This window comes from Phyllobates terribilis, unplaced genomic scaffold (assembly GCF_046119375.1).
Source record: "Phyllobates terribilis strain yellow unplaced genomic scaffold, ASM4611937v1 Scaffold_7__3_contigs__length_470593459, whole genome shotgun sequence".
Classification (NCBI taxonomy): Eukaryota; Metazoa; Chordata; class Amphibia; order Anura; family Dendrobatidae; genus Phyllobates; species Phyllobates terribilis.
Window position 1 is genome coordinate 108,945,823 of NW_027362767.1, and position 22,740 is coordinate 108,968,562.

The window sequence follows — 22,740 nt, forward strand, 5'->3', positions numbered from 1 at the left end:
CACCAAGTAAAAAATTTTGGAACCATATGATGAATTAAAAAAAAAATCAAGAAGGATTACTCAGGGGAACAGCTGAAATAAAACAAGAGCAAGAACAGGCTAATTATCACCCGGGGACAGATTCTCTTTTGCTTGTTTCTGTAAGGTGACAAATATTGCTCCTCATGGCTCTTCCTGATATAAAACCAGTCCACCAAGATGTGTCTCCCCATTTATAATCTTTCTTCTAATTTACAATGACTGACTTTGGTTATGCAATAGGCCTGTAGGATTCTGGATCTAAAGGGTCCTTCACCTGTTTAAGGGGTCAACAATATTTTTGCTTCCTTCACTGAATTTGGAGGAAGAATATGCAGCCTCCAAGCCCTCGACAATTGCAGAAAACAAAGCCTCACCATATTGTCTATATATTTCCAGGGGAACAAAACCTCAGACTTCTAGTCCCTTGTAATTCGAGGCTCACACTTCTCATGTGCATCTGCTTCTACATTTTAGTGAATTGCTCCTTAACTATTGAGAGATACATGGAGACAATCAATATTTTGTTTTTCTCAATTCATATTTATTAGGTTTCAACTGTAGAATGCAAAGTCCTAAAACGGCATCGTATGAAGAATATCTCGCCAGACTTGTGCCATTCTTAAAATCTGTCCAAATAAACCATGTGCTGTAGAAATCGTCATCCCAGGCACAGTCATCGGTCATGATTCTTTCCATTCGTTGCAAAAAGTCGATCTAATTTACTCACTTTGTAATAGTCGGAGCTGCTGTTGAGCTCCAGTGTCTGGGTATTCAGGACTTTTCTCCTGCTCAGCACATACTGTTAGTATTTTGTGCACCAAGAGAAAAGTTGTCTTCCATTCCTGAGGGGTAATATTAGGCTTAGTTCTTCCTCCATATGCCCTCTCGTACCCTAATTGGGTTGATTGAGTGGAGAGAGGGTCTGTACTGTGGCCACCAGAGGTGCTTGTGGGGAGGATTGCAATAAGAGAGATGCAAAGGAAGGCAGAGACTTGCAAACTTCCCATGTGTGTTTCAGTGAGCTGACATAGAAGCATAATTGTTAGTAGGTTAACCATGAAAGATGTCTCCTAGGACACCCTTCAAAGTGCTGACTTTGGAGGGTGAAAAAGGAAGGTATTGTCAACTCTCTGACAGCATCTGACCAACATGTCCATCTCAAGAAGGCAAACAAATCAGCTCTCAGGGCGGTCAGGATAGCCAAACGGTGGCACCATAGGACTTATGTTAAATGATGTAAAATCAGACGAGGCTATCGAATAGACACAGTTTGAAATCGATTTGCATCCATCTTAAGGTATTTATTCTGCCAAACAAAGACTGATGCTTCTTATAATGAGCTGACAGATCTTAGTTAACATTTTTTGATGATTTGGCCAATGACCTACATCCATTTGTGGGTAGTCTCTCCTACATGGTTCAGGAACTTAAAAGGATATTTCAGTTTAAACAAATTATCACCTGTTCACAGGATAAGTGATAACGATTAGTTCGGTGTGGGCTCAGTTGCTGAGACCCAAACAATGTACAGAAATGGGATTACTATGTACGGACTGACTGCTGGTCTCACGACCGGATCATGACAGTTTCATGTATTTATATGAGGGTGTCACACTCAGGTCAGAGAGCCGCTGGCCAGTCTGTGCATGGTGGTCCTGTCACGGTTTCATAATTGACTGTGGCCTAGAGATGCTGTGAGTGACAACTCAGCCGCTCTATGGAATCTGGAGTGTACAGGACTGTCAGTATTTTGATTGACAGCCCCGATGTTCCATCTGGTTTAGTCCTGCTGGCGTTTCCCCAAGAGTCTCCCATCCTTAATCATTTGCGAGGTATTTAGCTGGCTAGCTGCTAGTAGTCTGTCAGTTGTAGCTTTGCTTAGCTGGCTGTGTTTGCTTAGCTCCGTGTCTCTTTCCTCTGACACTGTTGCCGAACTCAGGATTTGTCATGACTATTCTTGTGGATTTCACCTTCTGGCTTTGATGTACCCTCCTGGCATCTGACCCTGGCTTTGACCTCTGACTATCCATTTGTTGTACCCCCTGGTTTTGACGTACCCTCCTGGCATTTTACCCTGGACTGTTTCCTGACTCCTTTGACTTACCCCTCGGTACTACGAGCCCTCCTGGTATCTGACCTCGGGCCTCCTGATTACACTGTCACATGGTTTGCTCGTGAGTAGTGACTCAGTGTGACACTACAACTGACCGTATACGTTTTTTTTTGTCTTTCCTCGCCATTATGGAGCCTGTTCACACGTTTTGTGACCAGGTGGTGAATTTGCCTCAGATGATGCAGGATCTGGCTAAGGAGTACCAGAGTCTGGGATCATCATAGTACGTTTCAGGGACAGATAACTAGTCTTATGAAAACTTCCTCTAGCCCTTCACTTCTAGCGGAGACTGCATTGTATGTCCCCTATGACATCCAGTTGGTCTACCCCCTCCCTACCACTCCTTCCCTCCTGAACCTGTAGTTGCCCTCCCTGATAAATTTTCAGGGAGAGACCAGTTTAGGGTGTTCAGAGAAAGTTGTAGGCTATTCTTTACTCTACGACCTCGGTCTTCAGGCGATGAGTCCCAGTGTTTGGGAATAGTTATGTCCCTGTTACACGGGAGTCCCCAGACTTGGGCATTTTCGTTGTCCCCACAAGCCCCTGAACGGTCTTCAGTTCACGCCTTTTATGATGCCTTAGGGGTTATCTATGACGAACCCGACAGAATCCAGGTCGCAGAGGCTAGGATCATGAACCTGACACAAGGGAGCCGCACTGCTGAGGGCTACTGTACTGAATTCCGACCGTGGTCCACTAAGGTTCTGTGGAATGATGCAGCTCTGAGGTGCCAATTTCATAGAGGTCTGACTGAATTTCTGAAGGACGCTCTAGTTCTGCTTGATCTCCCTTGTTCTTTGGCGGAAGCCATAACCCATGCCGTACGGATGGACTGCAGATTTCGTGAGAGGCATGATACACAGCGGGATGCCTTGTATCTTTCCCTGGAGCAGACCCGTTTACTCGCTGTAGGACCAATGGAGGTTGGAGCTGCCAGTTTTCGTGCCATGTAGAAAAAACAGAGACGGGATCTTGGACTCTGTTTCTACTGTGGTCTTGCAGGACATTTTTTAAAGGACTGTTCAAATCGCCCTCAAGCAAGTAAACCTTCAGGAAAACTTCTAAATCTGGGTGATAGTCGAGGAGGTCACCCAGACTACCAGGTACCCTTTTACTCCTCAGATAAAGTATTGCTCAAAATGGTTTTGTTTTTCAAGAACCAGGCATTGGCAGCATTGGCTTTCGGTGACTGCGAGTCTGCAGCTAACTGTATTGATTCTGAACTGGTTCGGAAATTAGGATTAGGGACAGTTAGTCTGACAAAAGCCATTAAAATTTTTGCAATTGACAAAACTTTGCTACTTCAGGACTGTGCCAAATTTGTAATGGTGGAATTCACTCTTCAGATAGGCGCACTTCACTCAGAATCTATCTCCTGTTTTGCCTTGGATAAGTTACCTGGTGGGGTTGGTATTGGGGCTTCCATGGTTACTCGTTCACAATCCGGTTATTGATTGGTGTCAGAAGGAAATTGTTAAGTGGGGCCCCAAATGTCATAAGAAATGTCTAAGCTCTCTGCAAGTATGGAGGGTCTACCGGGGTACCTGAAAGATTTCGGAGATGTGTTCTCGGAAAAAGAGGCAGAGATACTACCTCCCCATCGTCCTTATGACTGTGCTATTGAGTTTGTCCCTGGTGCTAAATTACCTAAAGCCAGTCTATATAATTTATATGGGCCTGAACATACCACCATGAAAAGTTATGTGAACGAAAGTTTACGGAAGAGTCATATCTGTCCTTCATCCTCCCGTGTGGCTGCTGGATTCTTCTTTGTAAAAAAGAAAGATGGGGGGGTCTCCTTCTTGCGGAATTCTCCTTCTGGTTTTGACGTACCCTTCTGGCATCTGACCCCAGATTTGACCTCTGACTATCTGTTTGTTGTATCCCCTGGTTTTGACGTACTCTCCTGGCATTTGACCCTGGACTGTTTCCTGACCACGCCTTTGACTTACCCCTCTGTACTACGAGCCCTCCTGGTATCTGACCTCAGGCCTCCTGACTACCCTGTCTCATGGCTTGCCCGTCACAGGTCCGAGATTGGACTGATTTGCATGGACATCTGAATGATCCCTAATACTGAGATCCTCCATTATGTGCTTGCAGACCTTTCTTGTTGCTTACACCTGATTTGTATTCCTATCCACTATTTTCATAGCCCTTCCGAGAGCCTGTTAAGATAATCTTCTATGCAAAGCGTCGTCCCGCACAGCTTTCTTGTTAGTCTACCACAACTACTGTTTGCTACTTTGGAGGAAGTTTGAGCATCATGAGGCTGTGTGCCCACTATGCGTTTTTTAAGCGTATCCGCAGTGGCAATTCCGCTGCAGAAACGCTTAAAAAATGCTTGGTAGAAGGTCTGCCATGTTCCCCAATGATAATCTGCATCTGCTGTGCACATGCTGCGGAAATTTCCGCTGCGGATTATCATTGCGGAAAAATCTGCAGCACTACCAATTATTTTGCGTAATTGCGGCGTTTTCGCCGCCATTGACTTGCATTGAATCGCATACTATCTGCATCACTACATGTGCACATGCGGATATCATGCGGTTCAATGCGTGGATGGTACCCCGGTTTGGAGAAGAGGAGTCTCTCCTCCAGACTCGGGTACCATAGTACCTTTAAAAAAGAAAAAGAATTAATATAAAAAATATACATTATACTTAACTTCTGATGGCCCCCGGTCTTTATAGTGATCCGTCCTGGCTTTCCGGCAGCTCGCGATGGTTTAAAAAGACCTTCCATGACGTCATTTAGTCATGCGACTGCCGACGTCAGAGGTTGTGTGACCCGTCACATGACTAAATGACGTCATGGAAGGTCCTTTTAGACCATCGCGAGACAACGGGGAGACCAGACGTATCGGATAAGGACACCGGGGGCCATCAGAAGGTAAGTATAATATTTTTTTTTTTTACATTCTTTCGGTCACACTGTATAAATCCATGCCGGTTGCATGGATTTATATAGTGTGACCAAGTTGACAAGCACTTTCCAAGTGATGCTAAAATCGCTTGAAAAGCGCTTGACAACCCGCATGTCCCTGGCAGGAAAAACGCATGTACAATCCGCATGTACAATCCGCATGTACAATCCGCATGTACAATCCACATGTACAATCCGCATGCGTTTTTTTCTGCCAGGGAGATGCAGAAACGCTCAGGAAAAAATCCAGAGCATTTCTGCATCGTGGGCACATAGCCTAAGAGTCTTTATAGAAGATGGGGAGGGATCTTTTTAGAGCAATGAGCACATAGTAATATTTTGTTGTAAGTGGACAGCTAAAAAATAATAAAATAATATATCAATATACAGATCACAAGTGTTGAATTGTCCATCCAGTTCCAAGTATCCTCAATGGCCAGTATTCATAAAACATTAGAAGACAGATGCATATAGGGGGTAGAGTAAATTAGGATGGCCTTACACTTTTATACAATGCGTCTAATGTCTCACTAAATGTTCCATTTGTTTTCAATAAAATGTTTTTCTTGAACAAAAAAAGCTATATAGTCCAGAAAAGGTTCCAGATTCTCTGTTGTACATTTTGTCAGATTTGATTGAGGCGATAGTGCTGTGTGCAACATTACTCGTCCATTTGTAAGTCAAGTCATTGAATGAGAAATTATCCAGAAAGTCTTAACTTGTGTCATGAACGGAACCAAAGACGCAAATGCGATCATAATGAAAATTTAAATAAGTCATTACTTTTTTTTTCAGAAATTAAATATTTTATTATATGGTGATGCTTTCTAACACTGATGTCTTGTTTTTCCTTTCCAGAGTGAGCTGGATGTATCCTTTTCTAAAATTGGCCATCTATTTTATGCATATTGGGACATGATGACTTGTAAGAAAGCTTTTAGAATATTTGTTATCATTGGTGAATCTGCACAGAAAAATATCAGATTTTGGCATTGTTACCACTAGGGGCAGGGCGGTATTTGCTGTTCATGCTGCCTTTGGCACTTTAAGTGGTCACACCCCCTACTAATAAGTCAGACTAAAAGTGCCCATACCCTTTAGATAGTAACTAAAGCCCCCCATACACACCAGACTAAAGTCAGCCACTGTGCCTGCAGACAAGTGTGTCATGATTTTTTTTTTTCCTAATGTTCATCATCCATGTCTGTATGCGATCCAGACATATGCACCCCCTCGTGTAGCCTGCATCCACATATGCACCCCCTTGTGTAGCCTGTACCCTCATATGCACCCCCTCGTGTAGCCTGCACCCCCTTGTGTAGCCTGCACCCTCATATGCACCCTCTCGTATAGCCTGCACCCACATATTCACCCCCTCGTGTAGCATTCACTGCTATATGCACCCCCTCGTGTAGCCTGCATCCCCTTGTGTAGCCTACACCCACATGTGCACCCCCTTGTGTAACCTGCACCCACATACTCGCCTCTTCATGTAGCCTGCACCCCCTCATATAGCCTGTACCCCCATATGTACCCCATCATGTAGCCTGCACCCCTCGCATAGCTTGTAGCCCCTCATGTAACCTGCCCCCCATATGTACCCTGCACCAGCATATATATCCCCACATGTAGCCTGCACCCCCATATGTACCCTGCACCAGCATATGTATCCCCACATGTAGCCTGCACCCCCTTTTGTACTCTGCACCAGTATATGTATACCCACATGTAGCCTGAACCCCCATATGTACCCTGCAACAGCATATGTATCCCTACATGTAGCCTGCACCCCCATATGTATCCCTACATGTAGCCTGCACCCCCATATGTATCCCTACATGTAGCCTGCACCCCCATATGTATCCCTACATGTATCCTGCACCCCCATATGTATCCTGCACCAGCATATGTATCCCTACATGTAGCCTGCACCCCCATATGTATCCTGCACCCGCATATGTATCCTGCACCCCCATATGTATCCCTACCAATATGTACCCTGCACCTCATGTACCCCCACACACAGCCTGCCATCCCATGATGTACCCGTGGTCCCTAATTACCTGTCACCAGTGCCTCTTCCTGCCTGGGACAACACTTCATATTACAAGTAAAGCATGGCTCTGCTAATAAGTCACATGGGGATGACGTCATCACAGGTCCTTCACCTCTATGATTTTTCTTCCATCGGGGCAAGGAGCTGATAACTGCTCTGCCAATGCACCTTCCCTAAAAAAATAAAGGTGGCGGTTTTCCTCCCCAGTCCAGCGGAGGTAAGAAAAAGAGGAAGATTTTAAAACAATATATATATTTTTTTTCTTTTTTTCCTTTTCATTAAATCTTACTACATGGTCGCCCCCCGTAACCTGCAACCCTAGGCACCTGTCCTCAGGTGCCTAGTGGCAAATACAGCCCTGACTAGGGGCCAAAAGAAAGCCCCAAGTAATGCGATATGCACAACACATAATGCACTACAAAACCTCTGTGCAGTAGTAAATCAAGTTCCCGAGTTGGAATCAATATTCAAATGAGGCTGAAGTGCTTTCGGCATGTAAAAGCTCTTCTCAAGCTTGTCACTCCAGCTCTTATTTCTCACCCGTTGCTGTATTCTGCTGCTTGACAGCCAGCTTCATTTCTTGAAGTCACACCGCAAAGGAGCTGTAAGTCAATCAGCGGAAGACAGCACTGGGCGAGGAATAGAGCTGGAGTGACAGAGGCTTGAGAAGAGCTTTCACATGCTGAAAGCAGATCAGCCTCATATTCAAATACAGATTTTTCTGGTGAGAGAGAAACACTCTCTTGGTAAGGCCACAGCCCCACTATCAGTATTCAGTCAGTATTTTTTCTCAGGAGTGGGAGCCAAAACCAGGTGAGGAACAATCAGAGAAAAGGTATAATAGAAACAAGTCACCAATTCTGCTAGTATCCAACTAAATTGTTTCCGGCTTGCTCAATGTAAGTGTATTTCGCGAGGTCAGAAACAGTCTAGTTGTATTCTGGCCAGGAGTATGCATATCGCACACTTGCGGTCACATGGCATTGACTCTTTAAAATCCTCACAGCGCGCAGTGTGTGCACTGTGATGATTCACAACTCTGCAGTCACCCTATGTCACTACCCTCTAAAGGGGTTGTCTGGCCTTAGGCTATAAGTCTGCAGTCATTCTATGTGCCTGCACCCTTGTGAATCTTCACATCAGCTGCACTGTGAGGACTCTCAAGCGCCGGGAGTGGGTGGTCATGTGACCGCTTGTATGCGATTTGCATACTTCTGGCTGGTACACTTGCATTGAGCGAGGCCATGCACGTCTAGTCGGCACGTGACTGCATGTATGCAAATCGCATACTTGCAGTCTCATGCCCGCCTCTTCTGTCACCGGAGAATCCTCACAGCATGCAGTGTGTGTAGTGTGAGAATTCATAGAGTGACTGCAGACTTGTAGCTTAAGGCCAGACAACCCGTTTAAGCTGAAGGGTGAATATGACCTTCAATAAAGAAGAAAGGCATTAGTCGCAGAACTCCTATAACTTGGCGAAGGATCAGAAAGGAGGAGCGATGGGAAAGTGCTGCCAATATAGAGGCCTGTCTGATAGAGATCATTGCGACCAGAAAGGTCTTACATCTGGACCATTCAGGAGCTACAAGGAAAATTGGAAATACTTTATCTTTGGAACAGTAAAATGAAGTGATGGGTGTGTAGAAAGTTGAAAAGGGAGTGCATAAATCACTAAAGCGTCCATTCTTTATAATGGTTGTCCTGCAGGTGTCCCCTTAGAGATTCATATGAGTGTTATGATAGTGTAGCAACTCACTCGGGAAAATAGGTAACACACTAAAAGCTGCAACTGACCCTGCCGGTTCCTTGTACAGACTAGAGATCCTGACCCCACAGTCTCTAGCTGAGCTAGCCCTAACCACAGAAGAGACGTTGGCAACTCAGACCTATGCTGCCTGAAAAGCAACAGAGTGTAAATTACCTACAGAAGGGAAAGTGTGCTGAAATAATAAGAGCGAGTAAAATAAACCACAAAATACAAAATAAGGGATTAAGTACCTACGTACTGTTCGAGAATATGCCACCTACTTCCTAAAAAGAAACAGAAGATAGAACAGCAGAGAGATAAACCCTAGCTGGTCTTTCACTGACTGGCTTAAGCTACAGCAGTATGGATGGACATCCAAATAAGACTATCACCAGTAGGAAATACCAGCAGGGGGAAAGTATATAAAGCTGTACCCAAAAGGAGATATGGCAGAAAAATGGGTAAATGAAAACACATGTTACTTTAAAAAGACTGAAGCAAGGATAACAGAAACTAAACACCTGGAGAAAAGGTATCTGCTGTGGCTCTGTGGACAGAGGAGCCAACCACAAAGTAACAGGCTCAAGGGTTCGAACCCAGACGCATGACAATGAGACATGGATGTGGAGTTCTTTATTTGCATTTTGACTGGATACCCTGTAAAGATCTCTTTCTGGGATTCTTAAGGGTCTCAGCCATTCTGAATTGTGTCAAATTCCTTCCCCCTCCTCTTTTTTAGTCTGTCAGGGTGGCTTTTGTGGTCAGGACCAACCAGTGAACTGGTGAATTGGATGTTTGAAGGCTACACACAAGAGCTCAGTAAGAAAAATGGCAAAAGAGGGGCTCACTTGGCATTGATAGCCATCTGGAATTGGGTGAAAAAGATTTGCTCTAAGACAGCTACCATCTGAACCAGGATCTTCTTGCAAAAACTGAGAGGGATCAGACTCTTACTTTCTGAAAGAAGGACTTGCACTTCCAATATTGCCAAAATGAGAGTGTACTGGGAAGGAGTGTGGAAGCTCCACAATTTCCTGGACTAATAGCCGAGAAGCCGAAAGCAATGGCTTCAATCTGGAAGTGCTTTGAATCACAAAATGAAAAAATCCTCAAGAGTCTCAGAAGTACCCTGAGGATAGGAACTCTGGGCTGCATGAAGAATATGACAAAACAGAAGAACCTCATTCACAAACACAATTGTTGAGCTGCCTCGAGTCCAGGATGGGGTGAACCAGGCTTTCCTTTTGGGGTCATCATGTAAAAGGAACTGTTACAATGATGCCTATGTCCAGAAGTGAATAAAGTACATGCTTGAAACATGAATTAAGCGAGTGAAATCAAGGAGGACAGAACTGAAATAATCAGTCAGAAATTAAAACTGTATCTCATGGAGACCACATATCTGACTCAGATGTCCTGAACAGAAGGAATAAGTGACTCAGGTGAGAACGCCTCTAGAGACAGTGATTATAAACTTGAAAGCCTCAGATTTGAAAGACGCTGGTTGCACTTAAAGGATGTGTTTCTCCTATCCTGGTGGGTGAATATTTTCTCTAAAGGGACATGCCTACAACTTTGGCCTGGACTCTTGGGTTTGGATTGAGGCAGAATGGAGCTTGTCATCTGGAGCCTCGTGGAGAATCTTGTAAGTCTGCTGCCAATCAGTCGGGTTCCTCTAAAGGAATGTTCCACAATAGATTTTCAGAAGATACGTCTGCACTCCATACCATGAGCCAAAATATACTGCTGATGGCCACAATGTTGCCTGAATCTCGACGCGAGCATCTTGCAAATTCCAAAATTCCAATTAAGTTGAACAAAGGTATTTGTGGGCCTTGGCAATGTGGTTGACCAGATCTGCTAGATCTCTTTCCATAGCCATCAAAAATATTGTGTGTGTGTGTGTGAGCTTTTTTGATCCAGCTGAGATTGCTCTAGAGACCTAGAGTGATTGCTGAAGTATTTGGGAGAACATCTGGGATTTAAGAAAGAGAAACTTCTTCCTGTCAACTAGCTGCACCTGAATTGTTGATTTATAACAAGGATAAGGCCCTAAGTAATCCAGTTTCTTATGGCAATGTGTCAGTCAATTTCCCATTCAGTGCTGTATCCAAACAATTCCTCAAAGATAATACAGGAACAATAAGGGGCGCTTGGAAGGTAGAAGAATCCATACACACTTCAGGAGCTAGAAGGAATATGAGCCTGAGCTGGAGGCGGCAGTAGAGAACAAGAAGGTGCTGACACCCAGAAAATTGGTAATTCATGAGAAGGAGCTCAAAAGTAGTATTGCAAATAGAAATGGGGTCATTCTCCCAGACTTGTAGATAATGAGGTCAAATTTCTTAACCTCAGCTGTATCAGGTGAACACAACAATTCACCACATACCTTCATCTTCTTTTATCAGTGCCAGAAAGTTGACAAAGTGGGGGGGGGGGGGTCAGTTAAAATATTTCAGCAGTGTTCCCTCCCTTTCTGTTTATGGAATTGGGGTTCAAAATTACTGCTTATCTAATTCCCTTGGTAATATACAGCGGGTGAAATAAGTATTGAACACATCAACAATTTTCTAAGTAAATATATTTCTAAAGGTGCTCGACATGAAATTCTCACCAGATATCGGCAACAACCGATCCAATCCATACAGGCAAAGAAATCAAACATAGATATCCATAAATTAAGTTATGTGTAAAAATGAGAAATGACACAGGGAAAAAGTATTGAACATGCTTACTGAAATGTAATACCTCTTACAAAAGCTTTTATGGGTGATGACAGTTTCAAGATGCCTCCTTTATGGAGAAACTAGTCGCAGGCATTGCTCAGATGTCATTTTGCCCCATTCTTCCACACAAACTCTCTTCACATCCTGTAGTTCCCATTGGTTCCTTCTATGAACTCTGAACTTTAGTTCCTTCCATAAATTTTCTATTGGATTCAGGTCCAGTCCAGTGATTGGATGGGCTATTCTAGCAGCTTTATTTTCTTTCTCTGAAACCAATTAAGAATTTCCTAAGCAGTGTGTTTGGGTTTTTTTTCTTGCTGAAATATCCACCCTCTTTTCATCTTCATCATTCTGGGAGATGGCAGCAGATATTTTTTTATCAAGAATGACTCTGTACATTTGTCCATTCATTCTTCCTTCAATTGTAAGAAGTTTGCCAGTGTCATATGCTGAAAAACAGCCCCACACCATGATGTTCACACCTCCAAACTTCACTGTTGGTATGGTGTTTATAATGTGTATATTATGGCATCCAAAGAGTTCCATTTTGGTTTCATCTGACCAGACTATATTCTCGCAGTATTTCACAGGCTTGTCTACATGTTGTTGAGCAAACTTTAAACGCTCTTGAAAATGCTTTTTGTTCAGCAATGGAGTCTTGCGTGGTGATCGTGCATACCGGCCATGGCGGTTGAGTGCATTGCTTATTGTTTTTGAAACAATTGTACCTGCTGATTCCAGGTCTTCCTGTAGCTCTCCACAGATGGTCCTTGGCTCTTGGACAATGCTTCTGATAATTCTTTTTACTCCTCTGTCTGAAATCTTGCAGGGAGCACCTGGTCGTGGCAGGTTTGTGGTGAAATGTTCTTTACTCTTCTGGATTATGGCCCCAACAAGTGCTCACTAGAACCTTTCAGTAGTTTAGAAATTCTTCTGTAACCAATGCCATCAGTATGTTTTGCAACAATAAGGTTACAAAGGTCTTGAGACCGCTCACTGGCTTTACCCATCATGAGATGTTTCTTCTGTGGCACCTTGGTAATGAGACACGTTTTATTGGATATCAGTTGAACCAGCTAATAGTGAAAAATAAGAAGTGGCAGGATTGCTTTCATTCTTTATACTGATAAATTTCAATTGGTGTCATGACTTTTTGCACATCTTTCTTCATGCGCTCAATACTTTTTCCCTGAGTCATTTGTTATTATTACACATAATTTAATTTATGGACATCTATGGTTTCATTTCTTTGCCGGTGTGGATTGGATGAAGCTTTATTTGAATTCTGCGCAAACACTTCAGTTCAATCTGCATAGCAGGTGCTTAAAAAAAAAAAGGTAAAAATTCCAATCCTTCCAGATTAAGGAGGACGCTATAATAACAAAAGGTGCGTGGTTATAACGCAAGGGGAAAGAAAAATACCAAAGAAACACTAAAGGTTACTGACATCTGGTGAGAATTTCATGACAATAGCACCTTTAGAAATAAATTTACTTAGAAAATTGGTGATGTGTTCAATACTTATTTCACCTGCTGTAAATATCCCTGGTGGATGGCAATGCAACTCAGAGTGGTGTTCCCTTCTTTTGGTTGAGACATCACTGCTGTAGGTGTAGACCGTTCAAGCTGCAATGGGGGTGGGAGGATTTCAGTGGTAAATACTGCTTTTTAGATGACTTCCCACTATTGAATAAGAGCGGAAAATGCTTTCTTCATAAAAAAAAAAAACACCTGTTCCTGGGTTTTGTACCCTATGCCATATACAACTTGTAGACAGGTTTGAAATGGTGTCCAGAAAAAAAAAAAATCTGAATTTTCCTTTTTCCGATTCCATACCAATCCTTACCTATACTTGATTCATGAGCACAGTGGGCAGAGTAAATGTGCAATTACACTGCACGATTACCAGAAACGAGCGTTCCTAGAAACAGTCTTTTCCCCAATAATTGGGCAGTTTAAACAAGCGTCTGATCACTCAACAAACAAGCATCTATCTCCACCCTTCTCCGGCTCTGTGAAGCCAGAGCTGTCAATCAAAGACGAGGGGCATGGAGAAGGTGCAGTTAAATATATGGCGGCGACATGATGCACCGAGCGCCTGTACTTGGTTTGAACAGTCATTCTGTGCAGTCTCTTTAACCCAATAATTGACCGTACGGGTGTAAGAATATATACCTAGATTTTAGTAAATTGGCCACTATTCTCACAAGCGTAACCATTTTGACTCATTTATTTTCCCGATAATGTTTGTGAGAAAAAGATAAGAATATTTGCTGTTTTCTCCTTTACCAAACTCTTCTGTACAATCTCAATGACATACCGACTATTTATTCCTTCACTCTGATGTACAGATCATGTTCAATCTTGACAAGGTACATATTATTTTGGATGAGATGGTGTTAAATGGCTGCGCTATAGAAACAAACAAGAGCCGGATTCTTGCTCCACTCCTGGTGCTCGATAAAGTTGGAGACAGCTGAACATGTCCTAAACACACACTTGGCCCTCTCCAAATGTCTTCAGAGGATTATTGTTCAATACTTGGGAGTTAAAATCAGCCCTCATTGAAGACTGCTGAGGACATTCACTTGTGCAGATGGTGCATGGCACAATAACTGCATTTGGGTCTTGTGAAAAAAAGGTTGAGCATTTTCCTTGACATCTTGGCTGGTAACTACCATTGCCTTTCTGCTGTTTTCTAATTTGGGTCTTGTGCCCTAAAATGAGCTGCACGGTGGCTCAGTGGTTAGCACTGTTGTTCTGCAGCACTGGAGTCCTGTGTTCAAATCCCACCAAGGACAACATCTGAAAGGAGTTTGTGTGTTCTCCCTGGATTTGTGTGGGTTTCTTCCCACACTCCAAAAAAAGACAGGATAGGGGATTTAGATTGTGAGCCTCATTGGGGACAGTACCAATAGGGTCTGTAAAGCGCTGTGGAATTAGTGGCATTATGTGAGAAAAAGAACAGCTGTAATACGGATAAGTGTTACTATTATATAAATGTATTAAGCCGTAAAGTAACATCCAAACAGCACAATGTGCTAACAATCTGCACCAACAAATCCTGCACAATGAAAAGTTTAAAAAAAAAAAAAAGTTTCTAAGTTGTTGGTGCAGCATATTAGCACATCGAGCTGTTTGAACACATGTACTTTTTTTTTCCCACTATGATTGAATGGGGTTAGTAAAAACCCCATCATTTACTTTTAGGACCTGGCTGCTCCCCTTTGTGAGATTCTGCAGAGCAGGCACATGTCGGCTTGGTCACAGTTGTTAATTTCTCTTCTTTTTTAAGTGACCAAACAAACATTTTTAGGCCAGTTCCAGGTGCAAACCTAGCCTTATGTACAATACAAACAGCAGATTGCAGAGGTTTTTTTAGAAAAAAAAAATACACACAAGAACCCTAAAATGACTCGGTCTACTACCACTACTACTACCTTTTATTGTAGCAGTGAGAGCCATGCAATAAAATCAAATCCTATTAGGTAACCTTCTGGATTTCTTCTTTGCTTGTGTGGACTTTGTTTTTATGGTAACACAATTATGATTAACTAAAGCATTCCTTTTTTTTTTGCTGATTTAAGTTCTTGGCTGATGCTTTTGAACTTTTGCTTCAGAAAAAGGCTGAACACTTTGAGCCCTGGTCTATTATTGCATTTAGATGGGCTGCAAATCAATGAAAGAGTGTTAGCAAGGACGGTCTCTCCCGATTATCGGACCTCGTAAACATGCTGGCGATCACCAGTGCATATTTGTTTGGATTATTTATGTGGCAATCAATCACCATTTTGTGACCAGCAGCACAGTGCCAGTGCCTACAACATGATGTTGGCCAGAGACAAAATCATGGTAAACCATCAGTACTTGTCGATCTGTGTAAACTGGCCAATAACAGAGCACCAATCGTCATGTATATGGTTGATTGGGATAGCAAAAACCTGGTAACAGATTCCCTTTAATGTTCACTTAGAATTCCAATCTGAGAGCTGCATGTTTTAGGGGCAAAGACCCCAATTCCAGCAATGTATTACTTACTGGGCTGCTTGCTTTAGTTTTGATACAATCACTGTTTTATCTTCTGCAGCTCTCTGAATAACCCCACTCACATCACTGATTGACAGATTTGTGTTCACTGTGCATAGGCAGAAAGCATCCAATCAGTGGTGGGGTTATACAGAGTTAATGAATATTGAGGACTACCTGGTAGCAGGGTTACTAGTCCTGTAGTGATAATCTCCTGCTGATAAGCGATTTTGTCAAAGCTACAGCAAGCAGCGCAATAAGTGACATTGCTGGAATCAGGGTCTCTGCTACTCTCAGATTAGTTGGCAAAATCATGAAGACAGATTATTGTGGACCACCAGCCTTAAAGTCAATCCTATGCGTCACAATTCATGATCATGTTTGATTATCAGTATCATTTTCAGGATTACTGCCCCAGTCCAACTTTTTAGATGTTAAACCATAATCATCAGTATCAGGTGTGAATTAAGGGTATAGTTACATGAGACGTGTTTCTTTATTTATTTTTTTGTATAGAGGTTGTCCACTACTAGGACAACCTCTTCTCAATCTGAATGTTTGCCCCCATTAAAATACACTTATATTCACTTCCCGGGGCCACGTGAGGCTCTGAGTGTCAACAGCGCTGGAACAACGCCGGCACAGGAAGTGAGTATAAGTATTTTAACGGGGGCAAACATTCAGATTGAGAAGGTGTCGTCCTAGTAGTGGACAACCCCTTTAATTTTAGGATTCCTGTAAACATAACGGAGCTTGTCGGTGTCTCGGCCTCGGCTATGTACGCGCTCAGTTTTGTAACCAGATAAAACAGAAAAGATTCAGAACGGCTCACATTTCAGACAGCAGATATTTATTTTTCAGCACACATACTGGAAATGTGTTTTTGTTTTAAATTCTTTATTAACTTTTTTTATTTATTTTTTTTTTTACTTCAAACTGCAACAAGTTAAATAAATGTTTATAATATACAAAGAAAATACAAGAGAGCAATCTTTTTCTTTCTTTTATTTAACCCTTTTAAGTGCGAGGAACAGCCTTCTTCACAGGAGTTAAAAGTTACCCTGAACAATGAAGGGGGGTATATTAGGCTTTATGCCGTCGTACATTGTTGTAGGGACTGAAATCATTGTAGCGCTGAAGCTTTTATTTGGATTCTGCACAAACACTTCAGTTCAATCTGCATGGCAGGGGCTTTAAAAAAAATACCAATCCTTCCAGATCAAGGAGGACGCTACAATAACAAAAGGTGTGGAGTTATAACGTAAGGGGAAAGAAAAATACCAAGGAAACACTAAATAAATTTAAATAGTGCAGGCACCATTACAAATAAAATGGAAAAATAATGTAAGAGAAAAAAAAAAAAAAGCTTCAGGTTTCCATTAACGTTCTACACTTGATGTAAGCAGCTTTCTGGCATGTTAGTTTAAAGCTAGCAAAATGAGAGTTGGATGCAGGGAGCGGGGGATGCCGACGTAGTGTATTATGTTCATACAACAGACGATACACCTTTACAATGTCTGAGTGCTAAGAGGCATAGATGACGGGCTGCGCTGCCAGCATGAAGTGGCAGAATAAGTGTTTTCAGTCAGTCATGCCAAAAGAGATCATTTTATCATTAGCAGCGAACAAGAAAACAAATAACGAAAAAAAGAAAAAGGCATTACACCCACTCTCTCGTGTAAAGCCTCGCAGAGGGGGTGTAAGGAACACACAGCGAGAGGAAGAAAGGCCATGTCTTTTCTCAGCACACGAACACGAGGGAGTGCCGCAAGTAACAAGGTTTAGTGTCCCATCCGCCCCGGCGGCTCTCAGTTCAGGTGGAACCCCTTCTCCATGGTAGCAGCAAGCAGGCGGTCTCTCATTATCTCCTCTGAAGAATATTCCGGCAACTTCAGATAATGCACACAGGTATTCACAGACGGGTAGCTAGCGTCAGTGGCATCAACCTAGCAGAGAGATCAAAGGCCGGAAATTAATATCCTCACATTTCATATAAAAAAAATCTTGAAATTTTGCTTCTAGCCAACTTTTAGTGCATGTATGTACACATGTTAATACTAAATACACACCAATTATATACATATACACGTGTGTGTGTGTGTGTGTGTGTGTGTATATATATATATATATATATATATATTTTTATTAATTACATACACACACACACACATACATACGCACATATATATATATATATGTGTATATATATATATATATATTTTTTTTTTTTTAAGTGAAAACACTTGTCCAGTTGAAGTCATTGCAGTCTCTCCTGTTACCTAGATTTGTCAAGAAAAACCCAGATTCAGTGGCTTGCAAAAGTATTCACCTCCTTGGATTTTTTCCTATTTTGTTACATTACAACCGGTGTTTAAATATTTTTGTAATCTGATTTGTGTGTGATGCATCAGCACTAAATAGTCTAAGCTGGTGAAGTGAGAAAAATATAGGCAAAAATTTAATTTAGAGGATCAAATAACTGGCATGTAAATATGTTATCACCCCTTTTGCAATGGAGCCCTTTAAACATTGCTGGAGCAAGTAATTCCCTTCATAAGTCACATGCTTAGTGACAGGACGTCCCCCTGTGTGCAATCTAAGTGTCACATGTCTGTCAGTATATACACTTTACCTTTTCTTAAAGGCCACAGAGGCTGCAACGCCATTAAGCAAGAGGCACCACTAACCAAACAACACCATGAAGACCATGGAGATCTCCAAACAAGTCAGGGTTGGGTTAAAAACAAAATAAACATTTTGAAAACATGATGTATGAACAAGAGACAAAAACCACAGTGACAAAATGGTGATTAAAAACAATAAAAAAAACCCTCAAAAGTGGAATGAAAAGTAACACTTTTTTTTAAATTCATTTTTAGTAACTTAAGAGACAAGTAACTGAGTTTAGCTAATTGGTGCAGAAATGCCGCAGAGTATCTGCAATGCCAAAATCTCACCAAATACTCATCATGGAAATGTAGTTTTCAGAAGTTTGCTTTTTTTGGCCTAGATACTCTTTTGAGAACTTGGTCGATCTGTAATTTTTATATAAAATAACCGATTTCCTTTGAAAATCTTCTCGTCATCCCCAAAATTTTGCTCTGCAGTAAAATGTAAAGATCCAATAAAGACAACCGCTTGCAGTGGTAACGAGCATATGGCCCATACCCATATGTGCTGCATTATAGAACATGTATAGCTGCAAAAATATCCAATATTAACAAGAAATTAACAAGGAAACCTGTAAATATAGCAGCTCACCTTTCTCACAACTGTGAGGCGTGGATGCAGATTGGCTAGTCCTCCAGGCGGCAACGTAGAGCACCCAGTTGTAAACTGTAGAAAAGCCTTCCTCTCATCTGAGGACATGCCACAGAGGACTCGTACAAAACGAAGGAAGCCGGGGCTAAAAAAAAAAAGGGCAAAAGCTTGAGTATAAGTCACACAGTCCACTATCGACACCTTTATATCTTCTATCTGTTGCTGCATTCCTGAGTAATTTGCTTTTAATTCATATTCACATGAAGCATTACGTGCTCTAGGTATGAGTGAGCACTTATGGAGCAATTGCCTCCGAAGCTTGTTTCCCCACCCAGCACCAGCCACTTTTGCTTGATTGACAGCCACTGCCTGTGAAACATCACACACGAAAATTCGACAGTAAGCTGTCAGTTAAGCTAAAGATGCTGGTGCCGGATGGGGAAACATCCTCAGGCGATAGTGGCTCCTTAAGTGCTCTCTTGTGACCAAAGCACTTAATGCTTCATTTGCATATTAGTGAATTAGATACTGAAGATATTAGACCGTGTGAAAATGATCACTAAGGGCGCAGTCAGATGGCTGAATAAATCAGACAGATTGAAACACAAAAGATAATGTATTTCTATACAGTCGTCACATTTGGGTCAGAGACCTGACGGCCAGTCTGTGTAGTGCGGTTCGAGTTATATGGACGACTGAATGCGCCCTAAAATTGACTTAAAGGCGCCATCTCTTCACCATCACTAGGAATGTACCTTTCTCTTGTGTAACCTAGCTTGGGCTCTGTGTAATTGATAATGTCTTCAGCAGACCAGGAGGGAGACTGGTTTCCACAAAGAATCATCTGGACCTCCTCAGGGCTGAAAGAACCCAGTTTCTCCATAGGGAATACTTTATTAAAGCCACCTAAGAAAAAAGAAGACAACATGACGATGGGATACTGACAATCATTTCATAATGGGTTGAAGAACACTTCCGTACACTTTTTTTTTTAGTTAAAAAAAAAAAAAAAATATCCAAAAGATGCTTAACCCCTTTACCCCGAGGGTGGTTTGCACGTTAATGACCGGGCCAATTTTTACACTTCTGACCACTGTCACTTTATGAGGTAATTACTCTGGAACGCTTCAACGGATCCCCCTGATTCTGAGATTGTTTTTCCGTGACATATTGTACTTCATGATTGTGGTAAAATTTCTTCGATATCACTTGTGTTTATTTGTGAAAAAAACGGAAAATTGGTGAAAATTTTGCAATTTTCAAAATTTGAATTTTCATGCCCTTAAATCAGAGAGCTATGTCACACAAAATAGTTAATAAATAACATTTCCCACATGTCTACTTTACATCAGCACAATTTTGGAACCCAAATTTTTTTTTGTTAGGGAGCTATAAGGGTTAAAAGTTGACCAGCGATTTCTCATTTTTACAACAAAATTTACAAAAACATTTTTTTAGGGACCACATCACATTTGAAGTCACTTTGAGGGGGCTTTATGACAGAAAATACCCAAAAGTGACACCATTCTAAAAACTGCACCCCTCAAGGTGCTCAAAACCACATTCAAGAACTTTATTAACCCTTCAGGTGCTTCACAGGAATTTTTGGAATGTGGAAGAAAAAAATGAACATTTAACTTTTTTCACAAAAATGTTACTTTAGACCCAATTTTTTTTATTTTCACAGGGGTAACAAGAAAAAATGGACCCCAAAATTTGTTGTGCAATTTCCCCTGGGCACACAGATACCCCATATGTGAGGGAAAACCACTGTTTGGGCGCACGGCAGGGTTCGGAAGGGAAGGAGCGCCATTTGACTTTATGATTGTAAAATTTGCTTGAATAATTAGCGGACACCATGTTGCGTTTGGAGAGCTCCTGATGTGCCTAAACATTGGAGCTCCCCCACAAGTGACCCCATTTTGGAAACTAGACCACCTAAGGCACCTATCTAGATGCATAGTGAGCACTTGGAACCCCCAGGTGCTTCACAAATTGATTCGTAAAAATGAAAAAGTGTTTTTTTTTTCCACTTTTTCAATTTTACGAATCAATTTGTGAAGCACTTGGGGGTTCCAAGTGCTCACTATGCATCTAGATAGGTGCCTTGGGTGGTCTACTTTCCAAAATGGGGTCACTTGTGGGGGAGCTCCAATGTTTAGGCACACAGGGGCTCTCCAAACGCAACATGGTGTCCGCTAACAATTTGAGCCGATTTTCCATTCAATTTGTTAGCGGACACCATGTCGCGTTTGGAGAGCCCCTGATGTGCCTAAACAGTGGAGCTCCCCCACAAGTGACCCCATTTTGTAAACTATACCCCTCAAAGATTTTATTAAGGTGTATAGTGAACATTTTGAACCCAGAGGTACACACAGAATTTGATAACATTAGGTCATCATATTGAATAAGTTGTCATTAGTCTTGAGCGCAAGTGCTCGCTACTTGAGTTTGCATCGGGTACTCAGGTATGCACCATGTACTGCGTGTGCTCGAGTGACATGCTCGAGTCCCTGCCCCGCATGTTTCACGGTTATTAGACACCGAAAAAAAACATGCGGAGATCGCTCGTGCATGGCAGGCAATCCCCGCAAAGTTTTTTTGGCCGCGAAGCATATGGGGCGGAGACTCGAGTATGTCACTCAAATACCCACGATACTCAATGCATACCAGAGCACCCGATGTAAACTCAAGTAGCGAGCACTTGCGCTCAACACTAGTCGCCATATCGTCATCTTTTTTTCTTTTGAAAAAAATCCCAACCCCAGCCCTAACCCTAACCCCAAACCTAACTCCAACCCCAGCCCTAACCCTAGCCCTAGCACAAACCTAACCCGAGAGTTTATTTTTTACGCCGTTCCTCGTGTGGTATAAGTGATTAGACGACTTTATTCTTCGGGTCGGTGCGATTACAGCAATACCAGAATCATATGCGGTTTTTATGACTGACAGCTGTCACACACTAAAAGACGCATTTTTTGTAAAATCTAGTTTTTGCATCGCCATATTTTGAGAGCTATAATTTTCCCAGATTTTGGCAGACAGTCATGTGACGGCTCGTTTTTTGCGGGACGAGTTGACGTTGTTATTGGTGCCATTTTCAGGCACGTGACGTTTTTTGATCGCTTTCTATTCCGATTTTTGGGAGGCAGAATAAACAAAAACCAACAATTCAGGAATTGTTTTTTTTTATGCCGTTCCGCGAGTGGTAAAATTGATAAGGCAGCTTTATTCTTAGGGTCAGTACGTTTACAGAGGTACCACATTTATATCGTTTTTCTATGTTTTGCACTTTTACATAATTAAAGCAATTTTATAGAAAAAAATATTTTTTAGCATCGCTTTATTCTGAGAGCTATAACTTTTATTTTTCAGCTGATGGAGCTGTATGGCGGCTTGTTTTTTTGCGGGACGAGATGACGTTTTCAGCGGTACTATTTTTATTTATATTCGTCTTTTTGATCGCGTGTTATTCCATTTTTTGTTTAGCGGTATGGTGATAAAGCTTCGTTTTTTATTTTTTATTTTTACCATGTTCACTGAAGGGGTTAACTAGTGGGACAGTTTTATAGGTCAGGTCGTTCTGGACGCGGCGATACCAAATATGTGTACTTTTATTGTTTTTTTTATAATAATATTTATTGATACATTATATTTTTATTTTTGGTGGATTATTTTTTTTTTTATATTTTTACAATTTTTTTTTTATTTATTTTTTTCACTTTATGACACTTTTTTACTTTGTCCCACTATGGGACCTTCACTTTTTTTTTCTCTGATCGGCTGCATGGCACAGGAATGCAGCACCATCCCTGTGCCATGCAGGCCGTCAGCGCTGGACAGGGAGAAGATAGTTTGGAGATGC

The 22,740-nt window shown here is 41.9% G+C and overlaps 2 protein-coding genes across 8 annotated transcripts in view; one reads left to right on the plus strand and one right to left on the minus strand.

The window, feature by feature from the left end:
* Positions 1-17,001, plus strand: part of AP4S1 (adaptor related protein complex 4 subunit sigma 1) — a 33,547-nt gene extending 16,546 nt beyond the window's left edge. The window contains exons 4-5 of one of the 2 annotated variants that reach the window (XM_073639068.1): positions 5,918-5,929; positions 13,940-17,001. In XM_073639068.1, coding sequence (XP_073495169.1) covers positions 5,918-5,929; positions 13,940-14,068 — 141 coding nt within the window. In that variant the 3' untranslated portion in view covers positions 14,069-17,001. Of the gene's footprint in view, positions 1-5,917; positions 6,080-13,939 lie in introns of those variants that run through there. The other variant, XM_073639067.1, reaches the window with a different exon arrangement.
* A 205-nt stretch (positions 17,002-17,206) lies between these two features.
* The window catches only part of HECTD1 (HECT domain E3 ubiquitin protein ligase 1), a 76,187-nt gene continuing 70,653 nt past the window's right edge, over positions 17,207-22,740 (minus strand). For all 6 annotated transcript variants that reach the window (XM_073639057.1, XM_073639055.1, XM_073639054.1 and 3 more), the window contains 3 exons: positions 19,631-19,781; positions 18,876-19,020; positions 17,207-17,560 (listed from right to left, as the gene is read on the minus strand). In XM_073639057.1, coding sequence (XP_073495158.1) covers positions 17,423-17,560; positions 18,876-19,020; positions 19,631-19,781 — 434 coding nt within the window. In that variant the 3' untranslated portion in view covers positions 17,207-17,422. The remainder of the gene's footprint in view (positions 17,561-18,875; positions 19,021-19,630; positions 19,782-22,740) is intronic.